The sequence below is a fragment of the Engystomops pustulosus genome, chromosome 5 (genome assembly GCF_040894005.1).
Source record: "Engystomops pustulosus chromosome 5, aEngPut4.maternal, whole genome shotgun sequence".
Lineage (NCBI taxonomy): Eukaryota > Metazoa > Chordata > Amphibia > Anura > Leptodactylidae > Engystomops > Engystomops pustulosus.
The window spans coordinates 188,563,811-188,589,092 of NC_092415.1; the positions used below are offsets into that span (position 1 = coordinate 188,563,811).

The 25,282-nt window shown below is 43.2% G+C and overlaps 1 protein-coding gene across 4 annotated transcripts in view; it reads right to left on the reverse strand.

The window, feature by feature from the left end:
* Positions 1-18,181: 18,181 nt before the first annotated feature.
* WAC (WW domain containing adaptor with coiled-coil) overlaps positions 18,182-25,282 on the reverse strand; it is a 39,458-nt gene continuing 32,357 nt past the window's right edge. For 3 of the 4 annotated variants that reach the window (XM_072154082.1, XM_072154081.1, XM_072154083.1), the window contains exons 8-14: positions 23,999-24,238; positions 22,718-22,840; positions 22,478-22,626; positions 21,999-22,120; positions 21,162-21,351; positions 20,798-20,925; positions 18,182-18,430 (exon numbers count right to left, since the gene is read on the reverse strand). In XM_072154082.1, coding sequence (XP_072010183.1) covers positions 18,361-18,430; positions 20,798-20,925; positions 21,162-21,351; positions 21,999-22,120; positions 22,478-22,626; positions 22,718-22,840; positions 23,999-24,238 — 1,022 coding nt within the window. In that variant the 3' untranslated portion in view covers positions 18,182-18,360. The remainder of the gene's footprint in view (positions 18,431-20,797; positions 20,926-21,161; positions 21,352-21,998; positions 22,121-22,477; positions 22,627-22,717; positions 22,841-23,998; positions 24,239-25,282) is intronic. The other variant, XM_072154084.1, reaches the window with a different exon arrangement.

The following is a 25,282-nucleotide window of genomic DNA, read 5'->3' on the forward strand; positions in this document are numbered from 1 at the left end:
AGGAGTGTGAGAATGCATGAATACCAGCAGGCCCTGGTGCACAAGCTGAAACAGTATTTCCCTTCTGACAGCGCTAGCGGCAGAGTGCGTAGTTCTGCGGGACAAGTAGCGAGGGAGAGTAGGCGAGCAGGCAGCTTGTCCAGCACTGGCAAGGGTACGCTTTACAAGGCTTTTGCCAGCTTTATGTCACCCCAGCAAGACACTGTCACCTGTCCCCAGTCTCGGCAGAGTAGGGCTGATCTTTACAGAAAGATGGTGAGGGAGTACGTAGCTGACCATACCATCGTCCTAAATGATCACACAGCTCCCTACAACTACTGGGTTTCAAAGCTGGACATGTGGCACGAACTGGCGCTGTACGCCTTGGAGGTTCTTGCCTGCCCTGCCGCTAGCGTCTTGTCCGAGCGGGTTTTCAGTGCAGCTGGTGGCATCATCACCGATAAGCGTACACGCCTGTCGACTGACAGCGCTGACAGGCTGACGCTTATTAAAATGAATAAAGGCTGGATTTCTCAGAATTTCCAATCTCCACCAGGTGAAGGAAGCTCAACCTGAATAATTGATCCACTCCTCCTCCTCATTTTCCTCCTTCTCCTCCTCTTTGTACAGTAAAGCAGAGGAAAATGGCTATTTTTTGACAGGGCCCACTGGCTCTTGCTATAGTACTTCATGCATTTAATTTTTCTGGAGGGCCACCTACCCGGTCCTCTGTTTGAAACAATTTTTGTGAGTGCCACATACAGGCACTCAATCTATTCCATTTTTCTGGAGGGCCACCTACCCGGTCCTCTGTTTTAAAAAATTTTTGGGACTGCCACATACAGGCACTCAATCTATTCCATTTTACTGCAGGGCCACCTACCTGCTCCTCTGGTTTGAACAATTTTTGGGACTGCCACATACAGGCACTCAATCTATTCCATTTTACTGGAGGGCCACCTACCTGCTCCTCTGGTTTGAACAATTTTTGGGACTGCCACATACAGGCACTCAATCTATTCCATTTTACTGCAGGGCCACCTACCTGCTCCTCTGGTTTGAACAATTTTTGGGACTGCCACATACAGGCACTCAATCTATTCCATTTTACTGGAGGGCCACCTACCTGCTCCTCTGGTTTGAAACATTTTTGGGACTGCCACATACAGGCACTCAATCTATTCCATTTTACTGCAGGGCCACCTACCTGCTCCTCTGGTTTGAACAATTTTTGGGACTGCCACATACAGGCACTCAATCTATTCCATTTTACTGCAGGGCCACCTACCTGCTCCTCTGGTTTGAACAATTTTTGGGACTGCCACATACAGGCACTCAATCTATTCCATTTTACTGGAGGGCCACCTACCTGCTCCTCTGGTTTGAACAATTTTTGGGACTGCCACATACAGGCACTCAATCTATTCCATTTTACTGCAGGGCCACCTACCTGCTCCTCTGGTTTGAACAATTTTTGGCACTGCCACATACAGGCACTCAATCTATTCCATTTTACTGGAGGGCCACCTACCTGCTCCTCTGGTTTGAAACATTTTTGGGACTGCCACATACAGGCACTCAATCTATTCCATTTTACTGCAGGGCCACCTACCTGCTCCTCTGGTTTGAACAATTTTTGGGACTGCCACATACAGGCACTCAATCTATTCCATTTTACTGCAGGGCCACCTACCTGCTCCTCTGGTTTGAACAATTTTTGGGACTGCCACATACAGGCACTCAATCTATTCCATTTTACTGCAGGGCCACCTACCTGCTCCTCTGGTTTGAACAATTTTTGGGACTGCCACATACAGGCACTCAATCTATTCCATTTTACTGCAGGGCCACCTACCTGCTCCTCTGGTTTGAACAATTTTTGGGACTGCCACATACAGGCACTCAATCTATTCCATTTTACTGGAGGGCCACCTACCTGCTCCTCTGGTTTGAACAATTTTTGGGACTGCCACATACAGGCACTCAATCTATTCCATTTTACTGCAGGGCCACCTACCTGCTCCTCTGGTTTGAACAATTTTTGGGACTGCCACATACAGGCACTCAATCTATTCCATTTTACTGGAGGGCCACCTACCTGCTCCTCTGGTTTGAAACATTTTTGGGACTGCCACATACAGGCACTCAATCTATTCCATTTTACTGCAGGGCCACCTACCTGCTCCTCTGGTTTGAACAATTTTTGGGACTGCCACATACAGGCACTCAATCTATTCCATTTTACTGCAGGGCCACCTACCTGCTCCTCTGGTTTGAACAATTTTTGGGACTGCCACATACAGGCACTCAATCTATTCCATTTTACTGCAGGGCCACCTACCTGCTCCTCTGGTTTGAACAATTTTTGGGACTGCCACATACAGGCACTCAATCTATTCCATTTTACTGCAGGGCCACCTACCTGCTCCTCTGGTTTGAACAATTTTTGGGACTGCCACATACAGGCACTCAATCTATTCCATTTTACTGGAGGGCCACCTACCTGCTCCTCTGGTTTGAAACATTTTTGGGACTGCCACATACAGGCACTCAATCTATCCCATTTTACTGGAGGGCCACCTACCTGCTCCTCTGGTTTGAAAAATGTTTGGGACTGCCACATACAGGCACTATCCAAATTAAATTGTCTCCATAGCAGCCTCCACACGTTGTCTCCATTGCTACCTCCAAAAGTCGTCCATATAGCTGCCTCCATACATCGTCCCTTTATCAAACGAGGTGTATCAGGCAGAAATTTGGGTTGTTTTCATGGATTCCACATCAAAGTTGTTAACTTTGTCACCACCCTGCTGTGTAATCCCCAAAATATACTGGCAAACTTTTACCATTTAGGGATATTATTTCAGCGCTTCTTGCGCATCTGTTTACATTCCCCTCACCCGGCATATCCTAAACTTATAAGAACGCTACTACACTTGATCTTATACAAAAGGTTCTTAGAAGTGCTGTTTGGGGAGTAGCCTAGAGACAGGGGCTTGGATTGGCGAAAGCTCGCCTGGCAGCGGAGCGCCAGCTCCATGCCAAGATCCAACTAACATAGTTTTAACTGCAGCACCTTTAATCTACTACTAGTTCACTGCCTCCATACATGGTCCCCTTATCAAACGAGCTGTGTCAGGCAGAATTTTGGGTTGTTTTCATGGCTTCCATGTTAACTTTGTCGCCACCCTGCTGTGTAATCCACAAAATATACTGGCAAACTTTTATCATGTACCGATATTATTTGAGCGCTTCTTGCTCACCTCCTTTGGTTCCTCTCTGCCACCCATTGGTTTGAAGCCTGAGTCCATTTAGGGTATGTCGCCATGCCACTCTCTAGCCTGCTGCCGCTGCCTCTGCATGCCGTCCCCTATAGTGTCAGGGTCAATTATTGGATGTTTTAGATGCTATCTAGCTTCATTCTGTCACTCTGTCATGGCCATGCTGTTGCCCATAATTTTGGCATAATGGTGCGATTAAGCAGCCTCAGAGGCATCCATGCATGCTGCCCCTGCTGTTTCCTGTCCATTTCCGTGGTGTTTCCATCCTTTTCTGAGGTTCCCAGGTGTTTGGCCAAGCTTCCCTGTGCAGAGCCTTGGTCCCCTTGAAAAATGCTCGAGTCTCCCATTGACTTCAATGGGGTTCGTTATTCGAGACGAGCACTCGAGCATCGGGAAAAGTTCGTCTCGAATAACGAGTACCCGAGCATTTTAGTGTTCGCTCATCTCTAGTCTCTAGTCTTCGGGAACTGCGTCTCTCCGATGATGGTTCCGTCTAACTTACGTCTGCACAGACTTTGCTCCCAAGATGGAAAGAAACAAATCGCAATAGTACAGCAGGTTTTTTTGCTATTACTTTTAATCAATATGCTCACAAACATATGTATAAAACAGGCCTTCATGCATAAAAAGAAGAAATGCACGTTCGCTATTTCTTTTAAAATGTAGCTACAGTACTATGTAGGAGATTTTAGATATTTTGCTTCTCTCTACTCATGACCCCCCTCAATCATATCTTCATACAAATGTACACTTAGTTGGACCAAGCGTGCACGTTCTTCATGGGTCCATCTGGTGGTGATTTTTCTTCAGTCAGGACGGAACTGCTATGCCAAAACGCAACCATTCAATTTATCTCTTCCTTTAAAGTTGCTATTAACTGAGAAGCCCAATAAACACTAGATGTTTGGCCAATCTTACTGAAATATAAGATATTTTATGTTAATGTCCAAGTCTGTTCTCAAAAATGTGTCTTCAGTTTTGTAAAAAGATACAAATCTGATGTGCCAAGTCCCGACCTTCTGATTTAAGCCTTTTATACCAATTCGATGAAAATTGGCAGTATCCCCCGATTTTGATGGGTTTGGCCAACCATCTAATGTCTATTTGGCCTCCCAACACTTCCCTCTAACTTACCCCTGGAAGATATCAGGGCAAAAGGTTGGAATCAATTTTCTGAACTATTTCTTTTTTGATTTTGCACATACTGGGGGAGATTTACTTACCCGGTCCATTCGCGATCCAGCGGCGCGTTCTCTGCGCTGGATTCGGGTCCGGCCGGGATTTATTAAGGCAGTTCCTCCGCCGTCCACCAGTTGGCGCTGCTGCACTGAAAAGCATCGGAACGCACTGGAGTTCACGGAGCCGGGCTGAGTGAAGGTAAGTGCAAGCTCCGCGACAGATTTTTTTTTTAAATGTGGCGTTTTTTTCCGAATCCGACGGGTTTTCGTTCGGCCACGCCCCCCCCGATTTCCGTCGAGTGCATGCCAGCGCCGATGCGCCACAATCCGATCGCGTGCGCCAAAATCCCGGGGCAATTCAGGGGAAATCAGCGCAAATCGGAAATATTCGGGTAACACGTCGGGAAAACGCGAATCGGGCCCTTAGTAAATGACCCCAACTGTATTCTGAAATTAAAAGAGTTGTATTAGATGAGAACATGGTTGTTTACATACTAGTTATTGGCTTAGCTGTAATACCATATATAACCAATGGTCAGAAGTGGCGCTGTTTATGAATGATTCACACAATCCAATGTGATGATCACAGAATTTTAGATCTATTTAGATTTAAAAAAAAAATAAATTATGAACTTTATAATGTTTGAACTTTTAGGCATGGAGCCTGTATAATCCCACATTTTGAAAAATTGTAGACATTCATTGACCTTTTTACCCCCAAGTATAAGGAGCGAGTATCTGAAGAGCAGCTTATATTCCACATACCACCAGTAGCTCTGCTACTACTGGAATATTTATTCTGTCTCAACTTCTTTGTTAAATAAACTTTTCGAACACATTTTTTGCTTATTTTCATCTGGATTGCTTATACACAATTAGATTCCAAGATATTACTGGGAAAATAAATCTTCCTTTATAAGATATAGAAATTCAACAAGTATTTCACTAGTTATAAAAACAACATGATATTATCACATAGTGTAATGATTAGGATCCAAAATATGATCATGAAAATAACTCCAAAGACCAGGCCTCCTCTTCCAGGTTATGTATAATGTGCAGATGGTTACTTACCTTTTCTACCATGATGTAGATATGCCAGGTGCTGGACTCTCGGATTATGTCTAGTACCAGAGTTATAACCTCAAAGTGCTGGGTCCAAATGCAAAATATGTACCAGGGCCCTAAATCTAAGTAATTTAAAGTTGATTTCTCCTCACATTGGTCCCCCCCTAGGCTTAGGATCCATAAGAACAAGAGATAGGTCTTTGCAAAAGGGTTGATGATGTGTTTAAAGAATTGAGTAAATTAAATGTTAAAAAAATCTGTGGGACCGGATGGCATCAGTGCTAGAGTTTTGCGTGTGTGTTCGAGGGAACTTGTTTGGTGCATTATTCAATAAGAGCCTGACTGCAGGCATGGTGCCAACCTCCTGGAACACGTCAAGCATAGTGCCCATTGGGAAAGTTAAAGCCCCCTAGAGAACCTAACGATTTTAGGACAATTGCATTTACTCCGATAATAATGAAGGTGTTAGAGCATTTTATTTTACAGCATGTGGCTGGTGTTCTGCGGCCATACCATGATCCACTTCAATTTGCATATCAACTGAGGTTGGGAATGGACAACGCGCTTTTACACCTGCTTTGCAGGGTCTATTGTTATCCAGAAAAACTGGGCTTTGCAGTTAAGATTTTATTTTTTGATTTTGGAAGCGCATTTAACAGAATAATTCCCAAACGCCTATGCAATAAATTGGGGGGTATGTTGGTAGGACCGACTCTAATACAGTGGATAATACACAAAGAGAGATATATCTGGTGGGCACCATCTTCACCACAGTGGGTTTCCTTCAACCACACAATTGGACTGTGGACTGCGACCAGTATACCCGGTATTGGACCTTCTGGTGGTGCTCAGTCAATATAGAGGGAATATAGAAAGCCAAATAGAAGAAAGTAACGGCACTCACCGTTACTTGCTTCGGATACAGTGGATCTTTTATTACCTCTCAGCAAGACCACAAAGGGTACAAATGGGTACTATCAGGTTGGAGGTGGCCATGAGTAATGTAGGAGTCCCACAGGGGACAGTACTAGCTCCATTTTTGCTCACCATTTATACTGCAGATTTTGAGAAGAATGGATGTGAGTGCTTTATGCAAAAGTATTCGGATGATACTACAATTGTCGGGTGTATAGATCAGGGTGATCTGGAGGAGTAAAGGTCAACTGTAGATTCATTTGTGTCATGGTTTAAAGTGAATGGATTAGAATTAAATCTAACAAAAGAAATGGAGATTAACTTCCAGCGAACTAGAAAAGGGGAACACAAACCCCTTCGGATCAGAGATGTCGAGGTGGAGCAGGTCTCAGTTTTACAAATACCTGGGAGTGCACCTTGATGGGAAACTGTCCTGGCATATTAAAGTATACATGAAAGTATCTGGTAGACTCTTCTTTTTATGATCGCTGAGGTCTTTTGATGTACAGCGGAAGATGCTGATTGGTTTTTATCATTCTGTAGTGGCGAGTGTACTTTATTATGCTGTGCGCTGTTGTGGCAACAATATGAGCATTCCAGACTCTAACAGATTCAGAAAGATGGTTAAGAAAGCAAGCACAATTGTGGGTGCCCCAATAGAAAAGTGGGAGACTGATAACTCTTAATATAATATATATTAATATATATTCATTTTAATTTATATAATTTTTATATTAACAGCATTTATTAAATACAATCTAAGTCTCACTGCACAGGAATCTGTCCATGCTAAGAATTAGCCCGATTCATGACAACTAAAATTTCTCAGTATTTTATACACAATAGGGGAGCAAGACAAGAAACAGAAGTTGTTTTGGCGCACCATCAGCTTTTGGGTCAAAGAAGTTAATCAAATAAGTTAGAAGATAACCTTCTTAAACCGTCCTTACACGTGAGATCGCATTTCAAGGCCAAGTTGACATCTTCTTCTGGCCAAAAAGGTTTGCCATTAAAAATGATACATGTGTAATAATATATAATAATGGTGACAATAATACAATAATAAATATGCCATTGAAACGCGTTGCCTTGATCTGTAGATGCAGGACGTCATTGTCTTTTAACTCACATGACTCAATTTCAACCTGGTGGTGCTCCATAAAAATCTTTTTGTCTTGTTACTTTCTGGATATCAGCAGACCACTAGTCCAAGGAAGGATGTCTCCTCCATGAGGGCATTTTTGTTTCTTTTTGTGCACTGGATAATACTACAAAATGAGGCATCTTTCTCTTCTTTACCAAGCAGTATCTAGTGATCAGAGATATAAGCCTCCATAAACGTTATCTTCCGATCAATATCAATACATGATAAGATTATTATAGTCAGTAAATCATACAGAGTCTAATAATCCACACATGATATGCTGTAGACTCAGGGTAAGGAATATGCAAATAAGGATAGTAAAGAGAAAACTATTCCTTCACTGCCACCTTAAATTGGACAGCTGCCTATACATTTATGAAAATCTACCATGTAATTTGATGCATTATGAAGCAAACATACCTTGAGAATGCTGTAGCTACACTGATGCTAAGTGGTTTCGCTGAAAAAAAACATTATAAAATTCAGGATCCTGGGACCTTTCTGAACAGCCAAGATAGGACAAATCACCTGAGCTGGATCACTCATACACAACAGCTGGGGGATGGTGCAGCAATTGATTATTCTGCCTGTCAGGGAGAACAGTGATTGCATCATCCTCTGGTGCATTGAATAACTAATTTGAAAGGAGAAGGAGCGGAGCCCATGCACAGAAGGGGCAGAGTTTCATTATCAAAATTTTATAATAGTTTTTTCAGCAAAACCACTCAGCTCAGGGATTAAACAATGTATCAAATCAGCAGGTAGGTTTCCTTTAATGTCTGTCCAAAAGGAATAGACACCCGACAGTAGACAGCACTGTTTCGATGTCATTGCATCTTCTCAGTACCATGTAGGTAAACTGGTTTGGCTAGGTAAGAGGCCATAGACATGGGTCAGGAAGGTATTTATTCTCTTATGGAGATTGGTTATCCAGGTGACCTTTTCAATCATCTGGAGTTTTATAAACCATGGATACTCTGCTGGGGATTCTTTTGGGAAGGTGTCACTTTTAGAGGTAGACACTGAATTGCAGGACCACAGCCACCCATCGGTTGAAGTCTACAGACTGTTTTGATTCTATGAGAGTAAGAAGTATAAAATCCACTAAATCACGTACTCCCTCACCTCTATATTAGCTATGCAAACATCAAAATGATAAGTTTTCCAGATTCTTCCAAATCTCAAATTCAGCTCCTTGTATATATGGGGGTAGGGTGACTGTAATATTACATGGCTACTCTATGCCCTGGATAACCAAGGAGGCAGATTACCCGCTACTTGACTTCCAGGCTAGAATTTGTCCTACTGCGATCGACCCCCTTTAAAACACAAAAACTTTGATACCGAAACAGAGTCCTATTATTTATTGCTTTAACCATTTCCACAGGGCTGTTTATTTTGACTTATACATGTATCTTCTCCTGCAATTCAATTAATACGGCATTGTATGAGGGTGGTCCGCTTACATTCTCCAATAGAAACTGTTGGCAAACAAGAGCGGCCTCAATGCCAGGGTCCCCAAGGCCACTTGTGGTCACCGAAGATTTCCTGTTAAATTGAATCAATCAAAGCAGACTGCAGAGATAAGCGAGTCCAAGCATTGCTGGAGTCGTCTGCGAAAGCTACGAGTCCCTTCCAAATATTTGCACTTGGCCTAAGTGACTTTTATAGATTACAGAGCAACATCACTGTCAACATTTGGCAAAGTCTTATCGGCCGTCAGCAGATTTGAAAGTAGAAAGTTCACTTGGATCCTCCACCCTGCTATCCTGTCCATGAAGTAATGGTCTCCTACTCATATTGTGACACCCACATTAGGGGTCTGCTGTGCCCCTGAATTTACTTAAATTTTGGTCAGATTCATTTGGAAAGCATCAAACTGGTGAATAAGGATATCCTTTTCTAGAAGTAATAGGCCCCTGGGCGACAGAGCCTGAGTGGGCCCCTTTGCAGTGAACTCAAATGGCTGCATTAAAAATTCAGAAACTAAAACAGTCTCCTGTTGCCTAAAATATTCCCTAGTTTATCATCCCAAACATCCCCCTCATGGTTATTTTATATACAGTTCCCTAATGGGTTATATTATAAACAGCCCTTCTATCCCTCACCAGGCACTACCAGGCTGCTGAGGACTGAGATAAGGACATTTGGGTCCCCCCAGCAGCACTGGGCCCCAAAACTTGCCCCGGGTATTCTGGGTGCTGGCGCCTGCCCTGTTTTGCATATGCACCAGTATAACTGGTTGAACCAATTTTCCTCACTAATTTATGGAGCAGCAGGTCAGGCGCTCAACTCACACTCCATTCCATACAATGGGAGTCTCAGAAGTTGCAGAGCTCAGCACTCTGGTAACTTCGGCACTTACATGGACTCTCATGAGAGTGTGGGAGATACCTGAGAATGGAACCCTAGTTTTCATGATCTGTGGGGGTCCCACTAGTGGGACTGTTATTCCCTATTCCAGGATTGTTATTCACTATCCTGAGATAGAAACCTCTTAAAGCACCCAAATGACACCATGGATAAAAGCATTATTGTAAAGGCCCCTTTCACATACACATTTGGGGGGTGTATATCCGGCGGATATATGTCCCAGTAGAAGCCTATGACGCCCGACTTGGTCAACACGCGTGCCACCATACTGTACAGGAAAAAGATAAGGCCATGCAGCGCTCATCCCTCCACCTCTCCAGCGCGCGGCTGTATGCTCGCCCATGCTACATCCTTGTGCAAGAGGCCTTAGGTTGCGGTCACACGTGGCGTTTTGAACGCGTTTTCGGGACGTTTTTAAGCAGTCAGTCAAAAAACGCATCAGTTTTTGACGAGTTTTAATTAAGATAATTGGTAAAACCTGTCAAAAACGGATGCGGTTTCCAAAAACAGATTTTATCATACAATAACTCGCACAATAGGATCATAAAGAGAGCTTGATATTGACTGCAGCTCCACTTTAGACCACAGGTGATATCTGGTACTGCAGCTCTGCGCTATTTGCACCAGCTTTCCTGTCAGAAATGCCAAGACTGAAGCGAACTTTCCCAATATTAGAACATTTCATAGGAATCAGGCAAATTCACACCTCAGACAGGAAACAGTATTGTGCTGTATTCACCATTCATGCTCGGCGGACGCCTTTGCCAGACTCGGGACAAAAGTCGTTTTCTCAGAACTTTTGCTCCACTGGAAAGTGTGTGAGACACAGTGTCACCATCATTTTATAGACATGGCGGCGTGTCAACATTCAGAGGAGCTTCAGTCCACATAGCTGAGACGTGCGACTGCATGTCCTAAGATGCCTTCTGCAGGACTGAGGAGAGATTGAAGGGGCATCGGGTGAGAGGGACTAGCAGGACAGATAGATTCTCTGGGGGAAACCTGTCACCCAAATGTCTCTCATATATGTGATGTTTACGTTATATATTACAGTGTTGAGATGGAATTAGGTTACAATTAAGATAAGATGATCTTTTATTATCCTTAATTGATGAAAAGAAAACATTTTTTAGTCATAATTATATGAAATTCAGTCATGGGACACCTTTTTGTGACAGAAAACGTGTCTGGTTGCCCATAGCAACTGACAGATCTTATTTATGAGGAGAAATTAAAGCAGTGATGCGACAGGTTGAAATGTAGTAATGGGGCACATTTTTGTGACTGAAAATGTGTCAAATATTATTATAGAAATGTAGTAGTAGGGCACATTTTTGTGTTCGATCACAAGCTGAAAAAAATAGGTTTAAAATATTTTTTAAAAATTGGTTAAAATATAAGCCCATAGCCACCTCAAAAATGCGGCACTCAGAACACAAATGGACATGAAATACACAAATCGAAACCGTGCTTATGTTTGTACGGATTTACACACGTTTTTCCACATGACAATCCATCGTGCGATGCCTTTAAAGGAAATCTACTTCATCAAATTCAAGAATGATAAACCAGGGACGTTTACTCATAAGTCCATCAACCGTGACTGTGGTAACCTTCTTATATTTGTTATCCATGGCCTCCTTCCTCCTAAAATCAACTTTTAATGTTATACTTATGAGCCAGAAGCATTCTGGGGGTTGTTAGCAGAGCCCCTCCGTACTGTAGCTTCACAGGCTGTTATACTGTGCAGGAACACTTCCACTGTGTGAGATTACAGCAAGCAGAGGGAGGGAGCAGGGGGAGGGTGAAACAGTCTAACAGCCTGTAAAGCTACAACAGGGAGTGGCACTGTTAAGCCCCCCCCCCCCAAGCCCTAGTGGCTCATTAGCATAATTTTAAAAGTTTATTTAAGAAGAAAGGCGGCCATGGATAACAAATAAAAGTAGATAACCACAGTCACGGTGCCTGGATCTATGAGTAATGTCCCTGGTTTATCATGATGGATTTTGATGGTAGATTTCCTTTAAAGTTTTCTAATGAACTTAAATTTCTTGAAAATGTTCGAATGTTAATGTATTTGGATTTGAGTGGGAACATTAAGTGTTCAACATTTGACCAGAGACATTACAGACATTTCTAAAAATAAAAATATCTCTGAACCGCATCCATTTCATTATAAAGTGATACTGGACTGTAGGGTGATTATGATGCCATCTATACATTACATAGACACAGGTACAATGTATGGCTTAGCAGATGGTAAAGTCATACCAGTGTATGAAGCAGCTCTGCCATCTAGTGGTCACTGTCTCATATTACAATTGAATGGTATTTGATCTATTCACATGGTTCACATAATGCTTACTGTTATTTTAAGCTCCCAATAATATCATCTATGCAAATATATTTTATTATAATGTAAATGATTCTCTTATGGAACATGTTAATTAGGCATACCTTCCAACTTTTGGAATGGTGAAAGAGGGACAAAAGTTGTGGCACACGCAGCAGAGATTTTTCTCCCCCTAAGCCAGTGATGGGCAACCTTTTGAGCTTGGTGTGTCAAAATTCGCCAAAAAAACGAGCATAACTCGGGTGCTGTGTCACCTTTTGGAAAAATCTAATTTTGTAATAACATGTCCAGCAGCGGCCACCCCTTATTAATAACATGTCCAGCAGCGGCCACCCCTTATTAATAACATGTCCAGCAGCGCCCTCCCTTTACTACTAAAATACCCCTAGCGGCCTCCCTTTACTACTAAAATACCCCTAGCGCCCTCCCTTTACTACCAAAATACCCCTAGCGGCCTCCCTTTACTACTAAAATACCCCTAGCGCCCTCCCTTTACTACCAAAATACCCCTAGCGGCCTCCCTTTACTACCAAAATACCCCTAGCGGCCTCCCTTTACTACCAAAATACCCCTAGCGGCCTCCCTTTACTACCAAAATACCCCTAGCGGCCTCCCTTTACTACCAAAATACCCCTAGCGGCCTCCCTTTACTACCAAAATACCCCTAGCGGCCTCCCTTTACTACCAAAATACCCCTAGCGGCCTCCCTTTACTACCAAAATACCCCTAGCGGCCTCCCTTTACTACCAAAATACCCCTAGCGGCCTCCCTTTACTACCAAAATACCCCTAGCGGCCTCCCTTTACTACCAAAATACCCCTAGCGGCCTCCCTTTACTACCAAAATACCCCTAGCGGCCTCCCTTTACTACCAAAATACCCCTAGCGGCCTCCCTTTACTACCAAAATACCCCTAGCGGCCTCCCTTTACTACCAAAATACCCCTAGCGGCCTCCCTTTACTACCAAAATACCCCTAGCGGCCTCCCTTTACTACCAAAATACCCCTAGCGGCCTCCCTTTACTACCAAAATACCCCTAGCGGCCTCCCTTTACTACCAAAATACCCCTAGCGGCCTCCCTTTACTACCAAAATACCCCTAGCGGCCTCCCTTTACTACCAAAATACCCCTAGCGGCCTCCCTTTACTACCAAAATACCCCTAGCGGCCTCCCTTTACTACCAAAATACCCCTAGCGGCCTCCCTTTACTACCAAAATACCCCTAGCGGCCTCCCTTTACTACCAAAATACCCCTAGCGGCCTCCCTTTACTACTAAAATACCCCTAGCACCCTCCCTTTAAATATAATAATAAACTTACATACTTACCCAGTGATGTCTTCTTCCCTGTAGCTTTACTGCAGGCGGCTCGGCTCCTCCAGGTTGCACCGCGCGCCTCGGGTCACGTGACTGACGTGACCTGACGTCAGGTCGCCTCAGTCACGTGACGAGCAGCGCGCATTGCAGCCTGGAAGAGCCGGAGGAGTTGCAGAAGGTGGGCGGACCAACGCGGCTCCGGACAGGTAAGCAGGGGGCAGAAACACAGGGACGGGGGCGGGACATTAACACAGGGGCAGCACATTACACAGGGGCAGAAACACAAGGACGGGGGCGGGACATTAAAGGGGTATTCTCGTCTGGGCATTCCCATTCAGTTTGATAAATCTGCCATATATAAACATTTCTTCAATTAGATGTTATTAAAAAAAATGTTCCTGTGTGAAGATAATTTCTCATAAATGTAGTCATTTTGTCCCTTAGAAACGAGATAGCTTCCTCGGTTACGGCCACCTCTGATGGATTGAGTGCACAAAGAAACAAAAGGTTTTTGTATATGAAATGTCCGGGAGTTACTGCATGTCCCACAGCCGTCCTGTGGTAATGATTGCTGAATCCAGGAGGTCAGACAGGACTCAATAGCGCATGTCTGGCCACTGCTGCCAGAGTGTTACGTGGTCGTAACCGAGGAAGCTATCTCGTTTCTAAGGGACAGAATGACTACATTTATGAGAAATTATCTTCACACAGGAACATTTTTTTTAATAACATTCAATTGAAGAAATGTTTATAAATGGAAGATTAGTGAAACTGAATGTGAATGCCCAGGCGAGAATACCCCTTTAACATAGGGGTAGCACATTACACTGGGGCAGCACATTACACAGGGAGGGGGGGGGACAGCGGGCGCTGGGCGGCCGCGTGTCAGCAAAAATGACTACGCGTGTCAGTGCTGACGCCATCACTGCCCTAAGCCATACACCTTTTGCCCCGCCCCTTACTGCACCCCCACAGAGTGGGGCACAGTTACTAAAAATAGTGCAGTGTGTACTATGTGCAGTTACCTGTGTGTAGTGCAGGGGGCACCAGATTCAGGATTTCTGGCGCCTGTTCTCCATAAATCTGGGATCCTCTGCACTGCTCCGAGAGAGCGCACCACTTTTTTTTTTTTGGTGCTCCTTTAACATGGGGTATGTGACACATTTCTGTTGGACTTTTAGGGTTAAATTTGTCGCTTGGTCAGACTCCGCACCAGAACACCCATTTCAGTGCAGAATTTTGTGTCGCGTCTGGTACAGTGCAGCTGTGACACAAAGTGTGTTGGACACTTCTTAAATACATGTGCAAGCAGTTTGCATATTAAAGAACGTGCAAACTCCAATTAAAAAAAAACTGGCACAAGGACCTTAGTAAATCTGGGACAGTATTTTTTTCCCCTTTAAAAATCTGTGGGAAATAATGCAAATTTGCAAGTTTGTCTTTCAAGTTTGAATACATCTCAGAACATGAGGGGAAACAATGTAATCTGCCGCACAGATAATACCACCACACAATGCTAAGAGCCGAGATTAGAGCAGAGCACCCGCGGGAGCCCGAGACGAGAACGGCGCCCGTGCTTCAATTAACCGTCTATTGGAGACTAAACTGATCCATTATAACTTCTTGTAATTCTGGATCATCAAGATCGTGCACGTTCCGCCAGCAACAGACCCGGACCGGAGAGCGGGAAGTTTATATAGGAAAAATATCTGAAATCTGCTCTTATCTACAAACTCTGCAAGTCTGTACAGTACAGGACATTTTACTGATCTCAATCTACAAAGCGGAGTCTTAAAGAGGAACCGCACCAGAAACTTCACTCTCTGTACTGCACGATCAGCGCCAGAGAAAGCGGGAAATTGTGTTTTCGGCCCCAGGCATCACTACACAATCTAGAACAGGTTTTACCCCATTAAACTACTAGCCCCCCCTCAGGTATGAAATGTCCTTTCCAAAATTTCCTCTTTTATATAAAATATTACCTTTAAAACATCTCATCAAAAGTCAGGAGACAGTGAGCAGAGAAGAGTCATCTTAGCCTCTAAACTTGACTCGCCTCAGGCAATCTTCTGTTCCATCTCATCTTAAGCGCATATGTATTAGAAAGTATCACAACAGTCAAGAAGGAGAGCAATGCTGTCAACATTGCTTTTACAAAACGCAGTTAACATGTTAATTCATGTGTTTTGTAAACACAATGTTGACAGCAATGTAATTTGGCAAATCTGATCTCCTCAGCTGTTGTGAGGAGTCTGAAAAAGTTATGTGTTAACGCCACGTGTGAGCACACCCCGAAGTCTGGTGCAATTTGAAAGATGAAAATCTTATATCTAACCCTTTAAGACTCTTAAAGTCTTATTTTTCACTCCCTATCTTTCAATACATAAAGAGGTTTTTTTCTGCCTAAAAAAAAATGTGTACTCCAGGCCGTCGTGGGATCGGATTGTTGCTCCCCAATGATGTCACGGTGGCGTCCATGAGCCAGTGGTGGCATCTGAATGGTTTACACTCGCACCAATGCTAATAGCAGGGGTCAGTGGCGGGTGTTTGCTGCTTTATGCAGCCAACACCCACCTTGTATGAAGATCGCTCACCCCGTGTACATGTGCATCATAATGCATTTCCCACAAAACTAATTAGGCCCTATCCATAGGCGTCACCTCTATTGTATCCACCTGCTGTAAAGGTATTTGATTGACTTTCTAGGTTCAATGGGGGCTTTTTTCCTACACTCTAGGGGGCATAAAAAAAAAATAAATAAACAAACATATAGGAATCAAAATCCTTCCCACAGAGCACATAAAGAAACCAATAGCCCAAAAAAAAAAAAAAAAAAAAAAAAAAAACAAGTTTGCCTCTCTGTCTGAATATGGCACTAAATAAACACAGGATATAAGAGAATCCAAAGCAGGAAACAAACACATTCCCAGGTTTGTTGGTGTTTGGTCTGGAGAGTTTTCATTTTATGGTATTTTCATTATCTTTCTTCTCTGTTTTATTAGAGAGTAGGGCAGTGACGCACGACTGCACATTTAGTACATTGTACACAAGGGGGCAGCATCACACAGAGAACAAACGTGTTGCAGGCCTGGGCTTGTGATTATTTTTGTCTTCTATCAATTCTAAATAATCTCTAACAATGTAACAACCAAACAATGCAAGGAACCCCCCGCCTCCAACAGCTGTGATTGTGGTGACCGGGGAGGCACACTACTACTTACTCTTCTTAATCGTAAATCCATTGGAGAAAATAAAGTACGAAAACTATGGCCCTGCTGAGTAATTTTTTTTTTAATTTATTTATTTATTTTTTTACTTTATTGCGAGATTTTAGGAACCAACTTGACATCAGGCTTCTGGAGATGGCTGAACAGATAGGACTGGATCGCAGGAACAGCCCGGGTCCATGTATAGAAAGAGCAAATTTGGTAGAGATCCATACGCATCAATGCCCCCCTCCCCCCACTATAGTGAAGAGCATTGCCAAGTACTCGATAACGGGAACCAACGGATCCATTGAACAGACACACAAGCCCCTCCCCCCCATGTGATAATTACTTGAAAAGAAAAGAATCGGGAATCTCTTTAAACAGGTTTATTACAACAGATACAGTTCACATCTGACTAGCTTGTTTTCCTCTGTTCCCCCACACAAATATTTGAAGATTTTTCCTTTATTTAAATTTTTTTTTTCCAACGGGGCAAACCAAAAAAAAAAAAAAAATATCGATAATTTTGGTTATTGTATGACTGAGCGAGTAATGTCCGGCTCGGCAGTAAATCGTAGGCTGCGTGTGGAAAGAACTTCAATAATTTATACAAGCGAGTGGTGGGGAAGGGGGGAGTTCAGGGATTTTTTTTTTGTCGATCAAATCACCGCAATTGTTAAGCTACTGTACACAGGAATGGAAAAAAAAATATAGAAGGAAAAAAAAAGTGCCATAGCAACAGTGCCGTTAAGGAAAATGGAGAAAAAAAAAACAAAAACGTATACGCATCTGGGAAACGTCGTCTAGTCATTGGGAGGAAACACTTCCAGGAATATCACTTTTTTTTTTTGCAGGAAAAAAATTTTTTTCATAATAAAATAACGTAGATGAAGCACTGTCCCGGGTGAGAGTATGACATCTAGCACACATGTTTTTGTACACTGTACCCAAAAAAAAACGGATCAGACACAGACACATTTGTTTGGTGTAAGGAACCAAAACTTCTGGGAGGAAAAGGAAAAGGGGAAAAAAAATAAAAAAATTTGGAAAAAAATTATGAATATTTCTGAATGATAAATTAACAAAAAAAAAAATAAAAATAGAAATATATATATAATAACGGCTAATTTTGCAGACAAGCTTACATGAAAGGCGAGGGTTTCACCACCTCAGCATTGATTAGTTTTGGATGTCAAAGCTCTGATACACATGGGCGTCCCATGGCTCCAATCTACAAAACATATTTACAACGTGAAGGATACATCTACAAGAAATCTACAGTTCAAGGGGTTGTTTTTTTTTTTTTTTTAAAGGTTTTTTTTTTATACAAATCACGCTTGGATTTTCATTTTTTTTTTATTTAGTTTTTTGTTTTTTTTTTAGCCCCCTGAATTGACGCCCCGTCCAGTCCCCGCTTTCCCTCTTAAGTGTCCACTGCCCGACTCGACGGTCCAAAGCCTACTCGTATGCAGCTCAAAAGTGTCGAGACCGGGCACGCTCCCTGGCTTTACAGTCCCAACCAAGTCCACGAGGGAGGCGACTCTTCACACCATGAAGGAATTCTGATTTTTAAGTTTTTCAAGTTCTTTAATTTGCTGTCTCAAAAACAGTATCCTGGAAGAGAGAAAAAGCAAGCGTCACTGGGACTGATCACATTGTGATGGCAAAATGACGTCTAAACTGGGCTCATTCACACTTGTTACAGAGCCAGATTAAAGGGGTTGTCTGGGACCTGCCCAGTGAAAAGATTTAAAGGGAACCAGTCTGTTAAAAACTTACCTATACTAACTAAACAGAAAACTGCTGTTATAGAGCAATAGAACTATCCCTATGTTGTTCCCCCCATACCTGTACCACATGTATTTCCCACCGTAGTCTTTACCTTGAGGAGAATCTGGAAAAATTCATGTCCTTGCTGCTCGGCTGCGCCTCCAGCTAATTTCCCCTCCATCAACAATGAGAGAGACGTTTGTTGTTTGACTCGCTGAAGAGAATTCCCAACGGAGACCTTCTCTTCAGCTGGTCACATACAGTAAGTGTCTCAATCTCTTCAATTCAATCCTCCCTCAGGAATTCTCTTCAGCAAGTCACACATAACCAACGTCTTTCTCATTCCTGAGAGAGGGGAAATAATATAGAGCCAAGATGGCGGCTGAAGAGAAATCAGGAAGCTGAAGGTGCGGCTGAGCTAGACCATAATGAATATGGATAGATTATAAGTCAACGGTACAAATGGACTAAAGGCATGTGGGTAACCAACATAGGGATAGTTGTACTGTAGAATAGCAGTTTTCAGAGATGTTTGTTTAGTCTGGGTGGGTTTAACCAACAGGTTCCCTTAAAGCAACAGGAGCTTCACTTTCTACTACGTACAGTGCTAAATATAGAGGCCGTGCTTGGTACTACAGCTCCGGCTCATTAACTTGAACGGGACCAGGTTGCACACAGGTCATATTTTAAATGGAAATGATGTCGCTGGTTGTTAATCAAAAGTTGTTGACATAAAGATACCGAAAACCATTCAAGGCAGGGTATGCTGAAGCAGGGCTGTGGAGGCGGTAAGACAATCCTCAGACTTCTCAATATCCCAAACCTTGACTCCCAAAATGGTCACGGACTCCAACTCCACCGGCTAGTTTACCTTGTCCCTCTAGTAGTGATTGAGACATGGCCATTCCTTCCCAATGCCTTATTCCTCTATAATCTATAGCAGAGGAGCTTCACTCCTGAGCATGTACATGAAGTGCAGCCACATTCATCTCAGCCTGGGGACCAGGGTGCACAAGTCGCACCAGCAGGCCACATGCAGCCTGTCAAGCCCTGCTCTGCACCCTGCTCTGCACCATGCTCACAGAGTCCAATGAACATTTCCATAACTGATGTAACATAGCCGATGGAAGCCTTCATTGGTTGCTAGGATGGTATTTATTGCTGTACTGCAACATTTATAATTTTTGGGTTGGCATTACTGTGGTTGTTGGTACATCTAGGGTGCTGGTTACTGATGTGACCCATTAAAGTTGAGCAGTATGACATTTGGACCAATAAATGTTGTTCAGGAACAGAGCAGACATTAGATCCTTAGATCAGGAACAGAGCAGACATTAGACCCTTAGATCAGGAACAGAACAGACATTAGACCCTTAGATCAGGAACAGAACAGACATTAGACCCTTAGATCAGGAACAGAACAGACATTAGACTCTTAGATCAGGAACAGAACAGACATTAGATCCTTAGATCAGGAACAGAACAGACATTTAAAGGAAATTTTTATGTTTGTGGAGATTGAGTGTTGGAGCCAAATAAATGTTACATAGATAACCTATACTGAAACTTTCCATCAAAGCTGGTTCCACATAAAATCAGCTCAAGACTGAAAACGCTGTCCATGTGTTATGGCTTCCCCAGACTGCTGTGGTCAGTCTGTGAATCATGGACTGTGCAGTGTCCATTTCATGTACTGACCTCACTGCTGGGGACAGGACTCCTCACATTATAGAGATATAGGATCTAAGGCGCCACTTCTTCACTGCATAACAGCTGCACCAAAGTTTGATCTGGACTGCAGCGTGGAACCAGGGGATCCTTGTATCATATGACTATAATGCTAGGACTCTGCCCTGTGTACTGTGGTTGGTGCTTTACACAGGACACTGTAGTTTCCAAAATACACAGGCCAATCACAGCATAGTTCCCAATATTAATCAGCATGTGGGCCGTTTAGCTAGACTGACATGCTGCGTCCAGTTATGTCAATTTGGTTTTTGGCCTCTAAATCAGCCAATCACAAGCAACAAGTTTAATGTATTTTTAGCTTTTCTGTTGCACCGTGGGCACGGAGAAGCAGAGAAAGCAGGGATGATTATTATCTCACACAGTGGCCCAAAAACCCTATTAAATTTAGCAGGGTCTGTTTCTACCATGGGGTTTGTTATTTTTAACTAGAATTGCAAGATAAAACAAGAAAGTTATACTGACCTCTGCTCACGCAAAGTCGCTTGAATTTCACATACTCGAACTAAAGACCTTAAATTTTTCAACTCTGTACAAATTTCTGACATGTGAATGCTCCCCATGTTGTGAGCTTCTTCACGCAACCTTGCGGCCTGAGAGTTTAGAGAAAAGGAAATGTTTAGATACCGTTACTCATATAGAACAGACACAAAGTGCAATTTACATCAGTCCCGGGTGGGTCTAACAATCCCACAAAAGCTTATCCTACTACCTGTATCTGTTTGGACAGAGTGAGAACACTGGGTAAAACACAAAAATGTATAAATGTATATAAAACCACAAATCTGCAGACCTCAGATTAGTAACAGAGAACATCAGCGTACAGTACCTGTTTCTCTGCATGATCTGATGGCCAGCCTTGAACATGCTTTATAAGGTTTTCATTGAAGTAGGCAGCTAGCGTTGGAGTCAGTGAACAGGATGACGACCGCGCAGACGTGCTCTGCGTTACTGATGACGTGCTGGACGCACAAGTGCTGGAGGTGTGGTTTGGACTGGGAGACGGGCTTCTCTGACTACTATAGAAAGATCCATAAAAGCAGATTCATTACTCAAGTCAGTGATGTACGTCCAAAATATTAACAGGGGGAGGGTTTCAACATCCCTACTAGATGAATTTTACACATGTATTCAGATGATATTTTATGGAATAAAATGCGCTTGTAGGAACCTGCACCATTACAATAAGTTTACATTGGGCTTAAAGGGAACCTGTCACCAGGTATTACTTCTTTAAACTACAAGTCCCCCTAATGAAGGGTATGAAGAAGTCCCTTTACATGAAATCTCACCCATCTACTTAAAATCAATCTGCTCCAAATCAGGCAAATATGTTCACATATTCATATTTTTTTCTCATCCACATGTTCACATGACCCCCTGCAATGACTAAACTTGACTCATCTCAGTACAGTAGAGGCTTTGTTACTTGTATAGGTATATCGCCATCTTGTTGTCACCATGAACAGGATAGTAGCGATGTATAACGGATAGTTAAAAATGAAGACCAGACAAAAATGGGGAATGCATCCCTTGCATTACATGAACTGGGGGAGTTTCCATAATACAATTGATCAAACAATGTAACACAATGCACAATGCATCTCTATGAAGCCCTTTTTAAGAACAAGACTTGCTCTGAAATAACTACCTGCTGGTTACTGACCTTTGTCGTTGAAGGTTTCGGGGGGAAGTGGGTTCATGTCCTTGGGGTTTGTCAGCAGTAACAGCCTGCTGGGGTACAGTCTGTGTTGATGGTCCTTGCTTAGCACCAACCGTGGTATTGGCCTACAAAGACATGGACATCACAAAGTCAACACACATGAGAAAGCAGACAAAGGAACATTTGGCAAAGATTTCACTAGGGCTTAGGTGAAAAACTTCACCCGACCTCCTTGTAGAAAGCTGCGGACATAATTTGGCAAAGTATGGGACATGTCCCATATTTTGCATAGTAGCCACCCAGTCAGGTCACAGCGTGGGGAGACAATGTCTGCTCACAACACCGTGAACAAATACCATAAGATCTCTAGGTAAGCAAATTGTGCAGCCGGATCACAGGCCCCCATATGTTCCTCTACATTAGGCCTTACAGCAACTCTAATCCAAGGTAAAGAAAAGCGTCGGCAAGCGGCCAGGTGTTACCTTTGGCTGTGAAGATACAGATGTTGTGTTTATCAGGGGCTTGTGGGGAACGGTGTTAGTCTGTGGTGTGCTGATCCGGGGGGATACATATGATCTCGGTGAAGAGGCATCAGATGTCAGAGACATTGGAGACTGATTGGACTGTGTTGCTGGAAAAAAAAAAAAAAATACACCTTTTAGTTCATAAAGGCAATAGCATGCAAGCCATGGGGCTGATCCATAACATAGGACGCTGCTCACCTTGTGCGGACAGCTGTGCCACCTGGGAGATTAGGGACGTGATGTTGAACGCGGAGGGCCCAGCAGTAATGATCTTGTGTAGTATAGATTGTAAAGAGGCTTGTGTCACAGCAGCTGTAAGGACTGAAACCACATCTAGGTTGTAATATTTGTGCGGATGCACTCAGGCACAAGACGAATAAAAAACAACAACAACATGTTCTATCAAAACTATTAAAACTAACTTCCTTGCCTGATGTATGGCTTAGAATGAAAGTGAAAATGAAAGTCATTTTCTGCAAGTTATATGTAGTCTGTGCATTAAACCAATCCGGCCACTAGGTGGCAGCACAATCTCATTCTTCTCAAGATCGACTTCTCTCGATACAGAGGCCATCGCTTATCAACATATAAAAGAATTGTAATAAAACAAATTCCAGAGTTTTACCAATCTATACCATTCACTAAAAAGGGGTAAAAGTGCAAGAATTTTTCTTTTCACATACTTTAGAAATACGTAAAATCGTGCCAATACATCTACTATTAAAATGAAAGGGCTCCGCTGAGATCCGTGGCCCGAAACCGATCCAACAAGCACAAAGCCCAGGTGAGTGTGTCACCATCTGTCGGACATCTCTCCATTGGAAAATATAGCGGCACCTTATAACCAAGGCTCTATGAAATCACTATTAATAAGAGCCTATTAAGTAATGAGTATTGGGGTCACCAAAAGGAGGGCTGAAAAGAGCCTATTGTAAAAACAACCAGCACAAAGCATAGAAGAATTGGCAGCTTTTCGCTACAAGGAGAGTCTCTTGTATCAGAACCATCAACATCAGCCCTCATGAAATTTGAAAAATTCCCTAAAAACTTCCTGGTCACTGCCAGGACAACTTTTCACATAAGCCAGAAAAAAAAAATACTACAGATGGAAAGATCTGGGTACCTATCATCCAGCAGAACACTTATGTGCGCCTTCATACAACTTTGCATCGAAAGAGAAACATTGCACAAGCATAATATAAAATCCAGTTCAAGCAGAGGCACACAACAATGTGCGGAGTTAATAAATGCCTCTTTTTGACATGCACACATCTTTAGGCCCTGGTCGCATCATCTTAGATGTCACCTGTATATGAAGGAAGATACATAACTTTGCCAAACGGCTCCATATCACTGCACAAACACAACAAAGCATCCAACCAATGCTGGGATCACATGACCTCCCGCTCATTCTCGGTAAAGCCTCATGCACTGATACACACTGGATAAGAAACATTGAATACAACATTGTATATGTACCTTCATTAATCTTAGAGATGTCCACATTAGAATTATTAATCTGTAGAGTGGCTTGCAAGGCAGGGAGCAGCTGTCGCAGGAGATTGGGGTCCTGCAATAGTGAAGGAATTGGGGATTGTGGCACCGGAGACACGGGGACTGTAGAGGTGGACGAGGAGGGAGGAGCGGTGGAGGGGTTCAGTCCAGGGGCAGATGACGTGGAGGGAGTAGTACAGGATGGTTTGTCAGCAGATGACGAGTCTGTGGGAAGAAAGAAGATGCACGTTACACATGTATCATAACAAAACGCATACAAATGTATCACAAGTATAAGAAGTAGTCATAAAACAGCAACACATGGGAAGGAGAGCGGCCGCCATATGGCTCATCTGTCAAGTCATCAGACTGATTACAGACAGAAGACGTCTGTGTGATAGGATGTTATACACAGAAAACTTGTGCAAATTGTAAAAAAGAAAAAAAAAAAAAAAATAGATGACTGATCACAACTTAATGGGGAAGAAGAGGATTTACCAACACTGATGTGTCAGTAGAGGAGACAGCTCCTGCCTAAGGGCATCTACCTCCAGGAGGAAGGACTGTATGCAAATGTGCCTGAGGGGCTCCATGCTGCATAGGTGTTGATGGAGCCTGGAGCCCCTCAGGCTCATTTGCATACAGTTCTTCACTCTTCACCACGGTGGCAGGTGCCCTTTAAAGGATAGGGACACATTTGTGCAAAGAGGGGGAAAAAATTATCAAACACATATAGAGCTAGAAGTATAATGTTCTGCATTCATAAATCAATCTCTAAAATGCAGCTTTCTACATTCGGAGCTTTGGCTGTGAGAAGCTTCCCCTAGTACTGGAGTGCGGCTGAGAGAGGGAAGCAGGAGTATTGAGCTGTACCGCACTGAGCCGTCCTCAGAGAGATGAAAGGGGTGTGGCTAATGGAAGGAAACACCAATATTGAGCTACATCACAGTGAGCCGTCCTCTGTGAGACCAGAGAGCGTAGCTGAAAAAAGAAGCTGCATCACACTGAGCCGTCCTCTGTGAGACCAGAGAGCGTAGCTGAGAAAAAGAAGCTGCATCACACTGAGCCATCCTCTGAGAGACCAGAGAGCGTAGCTGAGAAAAAGAAGCTGCATCACACTGAGCCGTCCTCTGTGAGACCAGAGAGCGTAGCTGAGAAAAAGAAGCTGCATCACACTGAGCCGTCCTCTGTGAGACCAGAGAGCGTAGCTGAGAAAAAGAAGCTACATCACACTGAGCCATCCTCTGAGAGACCAGAGAGCGTAGCTGA